At 39.7% G+C, this 5660-nt stretch overlaps 1 protein-coding gene across 1 annotated transcript in view; it reads right to left on the reverse strand.

Annotated features, from left to right (window-relative positions):
- The window catches only part of OLAH (oleoyl-ACP hydrolase), a 24462-nt gene that overhangs the window by 9683 nt on the left and 9119 nt on the right, over positions 1-5660 (reverse strand). The window contains exon 3 of the mRNA XM_013007595.1: positions 992-1130. Coding sequence (XP_012863049.1) covers positions 992-1130 — 139 coding nt within the window. The remainder of the gene's footprint in view (positions 1-991; positions 1131-5660) is intronic.

Raw genomic sequence — 5660 nt, forward strand, 5'->3', positions numbered from 1 at the left:
GGGCTGGCCATGTGGTCCTCTCTGTGGACTGGCTGCTCTAATTGGGGTCATCGTCCTCAAGGCCTGGTGGGCCAGGATGTGCTCCAGTGTCTTCTCCTCCCCCGTCATCTGCTCCTGTGTGCTCGGATCAGATATGTCCCTCTCCTGGAGCTGCGGATTCAGTGCTGTCCTTTGAAATAAATTCTTCTGGGGGAGGGGCAGGCATCCACTTAGTATTTGGGACTGGGGCCAGCCCCCAAGACCTCGGCCTGTTTTGTTTTTCCTGTGGTCCCACTCATGTGAATGACACATAGCTTTGGTCACTTTCCAACAGTCTCGGCATGTGCCCTTCAGTGATGTCCTGGTCACCACCCTATACAGCTGTCACCATGTTCTACCCCCACGCTCCTTCACCATCCTGAACAAATGCTTAGTCACCCCTATAGCAATGGCACTCTGTTTCCCCAGTCCTCCCACCCACTCATTGTAACCTCTGATCAACATTGGCTTGTACACCTTTGCCCATTCTAGATATTTTCCATGGGTGAAATACAGTATGTGACTATTCCTGACTGATTCTTTCATTTAAAATTTAAAATGAATGTAAATTGTGATGTAGGGTTTTGATTTGATAAGTATTTATTTATTACTTATTTTTGCTTAAGAGGAAGGGAAAAAAAAGTTATAGCCACTGTACAAACAAGCCAATTGTAAAAAGTGTGACTGGTCGTAATGATCCAGTATGCTGGAGCTATTTTCTAGTGAGAAGATACTAAAAGGAGCCCAGGACTATTGACTCCACAAAGGAGACATTCCATTCACCCTGGTATTAAGGCCTTTGTAGTATTATTTATACAATTTCTCCCTCTTACTTTCTTGCTTGATTGGTAACGAAGTAGTGTAATCCAAACAAAAAGTATGCATCTGACATGACACAAAGAACAACATTGACCATGGACTCTTGATTACAAAAATAAATCTCCACGTGTCTTTTAAAATACATTTTACATACCTGTGGCCAAAAAATGCAAATAACTTATCCTGGAGAAGAGGCAGGAGAGCACAAACAATTTCATCAACTGCCTGGTTGATATCAGTTACAAACGGTTCTTCAGTTCGAGTCTCTCTTCCAGCAAGCCTTATGGAGTGCACTGGAGACCAAGAAATCCCCGTCAGTACATGCAGACATCGAATGAGACACTGTGATGTACTAAAAGGGTGTACACAGCCACTTTTTGCCTATGGGCGACATGGTTAAGCTCCAAAGATTAGGCCATTATGCAAAAATCTGCATTTTGTGAAAATGGAGGATGGCCATAACAGATCACAAAAGAAAACATGATGACGTCATTACAGGTCTTCCAAATCACACAAATTTGATTTCAGAATGGTCGGATTATGTTAGTACCCAATTTCCAAAACACCAAGAAACACAGCCCAGGCAAATTAACACAAACCTTTAACCATCATAGCCAGTATTACTCTTGTTTCACAAACTGCATTTGTGACTACCAGATGTAGGTCATTAATGCATAAAGTACCCAATCATGGGTTTGTTTTTTTAACTTTTGTCTCAAATGTGAGTTATTGCATAACAAATAAGGAAGAGGTATATTACTAAAGTGTGAGAAACTTAACAGAAACAAGTGATAATTTCATGTAAATTAGAAAAATTGAAGAGTTGTTTTTCAATAACTCTATTTTCCAGAATGTAGAGCAATGTGTACTTTCCTATACTGTTACAGTAGTGTGAGTCATTTACCATCCTTAAGAGACAAGTTGGCAATATTTTATATGTTTGCAACTAGCAGGTCTGCATGTAACCTGCTATATAACCAGGGCTCCCTAATATTTCAAATTGTTGAAGACATTTTTACCCTATTGTTGTTGTGAGGTTTCATCAAGTCAGTTCTGGTTCATTACAAGCCCTTGTACAACAGAGCAAAACTCTACCTGGTGCTGCACCAGCCTCACAATGCCTATTACGTTTGGCCCCCATGTTTTGCAATCACTGGGTCAATCTATCTAGTTGAAGGTCTTCTTCTTTGTCGCTAATCTTTCATGATATTCTTATCGAGGGACTGATTACTCCGGATAACATGTCCAAAGGTTGTGAGATCAAGTCTTGCCATCCTCCCTTCTAAGGAGCCTTCCAGCTAGATTTCTTCCAAGATCAATGTGCTCATGGTTCCGGCTCTCCACTATCCTGCCCCCATGGCAAAAGAGTTTTCTCTGACTCATAGTGATCCTTCATAGAGTTTCTTAGGCTGTAAAACTTTATGGGAACGCAAAGCTTCTTTTTTCTCCCATGAATAGCTGGTGGGTTTGTACCACTGACTTTACAGTTAGCAATGCTCAATGTCTAACCCACAACACCACCATAACCTGGATCTGATGTAAGAGGAGTTTCTCTGGGCTTTTATCTGACTCACTTGAGACAAGTGGAGAGAGAGAGAGGTCTGAACAGAGGGGTGTGGTAAGAAGGAGAAGAACCCACTGCCACCAAGGAAGAAGAGACAAGGGTGGAACGTGTCCTTTGGGCCCAGAGTTTTATGCATGGAGAACCTCCAAGACCCCAAAGAAGACTGAAGCCAAGACATGTGGAAATCTTCAAGGGGCGCCAGGCCCACCGATGCTGAAATAGTTGCCATCATCTTCTGAGCTGCCCTCTTGACCTTGAATTTAACTGGCCCCTCAGATCCCCTCAGAAGTCACTGTTTTCATAGGGCCCTTTTCAAAACCAAAACCTAAACACTCTATTGAGACTAGACATGTGTATTGTGGAGAGAACTTGTCTGTAGTGAAAATGTTTAAACACATTTTGTTCAGAGTAAATCCATGTATAAATCAAAACACCAACAGCAATATTAGTTTACTTATCTCCGTTCATAAATTGTGTAATATTCATACAATAAAATACTCTCCAAAAGCAAAAAGAAAAATCAATGAAGTAAAAATATGCAGATTCGTGCAGATTACTCTTAAAAACAAATTGAGGAGAAAAAAACAAGTTGCAGAGGTATATCTATAATAGGATACATTTATATAAAATAAAAAATATGTGAAAATTATAATATATCTTGCTTATGTCAGTATTTGAGGGGTCCAAAACAGGCTATATTGTGGAAACATAGAGGGAGACTCATTTGTGTTAGTAATGTTTTCTTTTTTAATGGACGTAGCTAAGTTTGTGATATCCTTTCTACATTTTTATCAATCAATTATTTTTTTAATTGTTTAAAGGAACATATTTTGCTTATATTGAACTAGTAGCTGTTGGTTAAAACTAAGATATCAAAGTACAACCGATGATGCACATGTCCCCACGCACATGCATTAATGACAAGGGTCTCTTTGGTCAGTGGATGGGTTATTTTATTTTGAGAACTTGTATCAGAGTACTAGGGGAAGAGACAGTCACAGTGTTGGAAAATCAACATTTCTAGGGGAGCGGAAGTCACCTTGGAAAAGAGTAATGTCTCTTGAAGAAGCTTGGTAGCAAATATAAAGAAGGCAGGGGCTGAAAACACAAGTCCTACATAAACATACTGGCATCCAAGATCCAGAAGAATACAGAACACACCATTCCCACAAGGGGATGTTTTGGTTTTCAAACTGCTCCTCGCTATACTAACAGAAGAGGGTACTCTTTTTTTTTTCCTAATCATTTTATTTGGGGCTCATACAACTCTTATCACAATCCATACATACATCAATTGTGTAAAGCGCATTTGTACATTCATTCAGAAGAGGGCACTCTTAAACTAAGAAACAAGATAAACCGCCTCAGCCTACTACTACTGGTAAGGCAAACCCAACACTTAATTACAAACTGATTCCGCAACTGACCCTGACCTTCCAGGTCTGACTTTCAAAACCACCAGCCACTTTGCTGGAGACAGGCAGTGCTTTCTACTCCTGTGAAGAGTTTCTGTCTCTGAAATGGAAAGGTGTCAAGAAGTTCATGAAAAGTTTTTCATCACCTTTTAATTCTGTGTATTCCATGAAGCCCCTTTATTTATATAGGACCTTAATTCACCTATTCAAAGAAAAAGAATTTTAGATTTCCACAGCAAACTAAATAATATTTAAGAGATAGATATAAAATAAATTGATTCAGAGAGGAATGGTAATGAGATACCAGAAAAAAATGGACACTGAGAGAAATCATGGATTGTAATCTTAAGACTTAAAAGGTTGAATGTGGGGGAGAAGTACTACTGCAATGTCAGCTGTTGGGAGCCACTAACCGCTCCTCAGCAGAAAGAGGGGACATTTTAATCCTGTGAAGAGTTAGAGCCTCTGAAGTTCTCAGGGGCAATTCTACCCTGTCCCATAAGGCCACTATAAGTCGGCATCAGTTCAATATCAGTGAGTTTGTTGTTTTACTTTGGAATGGTAAGTTCAGTAATTCACAATGAATACATAGCATTTCAAATATCAAATTAAATAGTAGTCTATAAAACAGAAAGTACAAGAGCAATAAGGAAAGCAAATGCACTATTTGCTTTTCAGAGAAAAGATTCATGCAACACCACCCTAATAAGAGAGGTTAAACAGAGAAGAGAGTAAACATAACCAATAAGATCAGCCTTATTGACATATTCAGAGAAAGATTCATGCAACACCACCCTAATAAGAGAGGTTAAACAGAGAAGAGAGTAAACATAACCAATAAGATCAGCCTTATTGACATATACAGATCTTTGCACTCTGAAATAGAGAATGCCTCTTTTATCGGGAAAAAAACAGTAGTTATGAGCATTAATAGCTACTCCCCCAACCCTCCAAGATTCACAGTCTTGGGGGTTCTACTGGTCTCTCTCTGACCAATGTACATGGTTCATTTGTTTATTGGACTGAATGTTTCCACAGGTCTTTAGATTCTCATTAGTCTTCTTCCCTTCAATGGGTAGAAACCAATAGTCGCACCTGAGACCCCAATCAATACTCAGCAAGTTAGGTGAACATTGTCTTTATGAACTACAGCATGTGAATTTATTTTGGTGGGCCTTGAGACTATGGCCCTGATCCCCTAGGCCCAGTGACTCAGTCCCTTGGTATGATTCTCTGGAGTTTTCATGGCTTTTTCCCTTGCATGCTCCACTGCATTCATTGGTATAGCTAAGGTCACAAAGAAGACTATGATAAGTTTTATGGAGTCAAAGTAAACATGAGTCTCAGAAAGCAAAGTTCTCTGACTGAAAAATCACAAATAACCACAAGCAGAAACCCATTTTAAAAATCCTACTGCTTCAGTATTTAAAAAAATTAATGTTACCTCTTGAGCTGAAAGGAATCTAAAACATGAAATTCTAGAACTGAATAATTTTAATAACTTATGGTATGTATGTCTGAATCCAGGAGATATCTTTAAAATAGTAATCTAAGAGAAATTCACAGCCTCAAAAAGTTAACCCATAAAAGGAAAATAAACCAATTAAGAAAGAACAAATTGACTTCCGGGAAGATGGAGACAGAGTGACACATACCAGAGGGACTCCACAGAATCCAGCCCAGGAGAGTTGCTTAGAGGGAACTTTAACACAACTGGAATGCAGGAGGATCACCATAAAGATAAGTAGGCACAGACCCACGGGGTTCTGAGGGGCTTGGGGCTTTTGGCTTACCTCAGTGGAAGCCTGCTGGGGCTTAACCTTGGCCCCGCCACTGTCTCTGCC

This window comes from Echinops telfairi, unplaced genomic scaffold (genome assembly GCF_000313985.2).
Source record: "Echinops telfairi isolate 266 unplaced genomic scaffold, ASM31398v2 ScPeMD7_7474;HRSCAF=8512, whole genome shotgun sequence".
In the NCBI taxonomy this organism is placed as follows: Eukaryota; Metazoa; Chordata; class Mammalia; order Afrosoricida; family Tenrecidae; genus Echinops; species Echinops telfairi.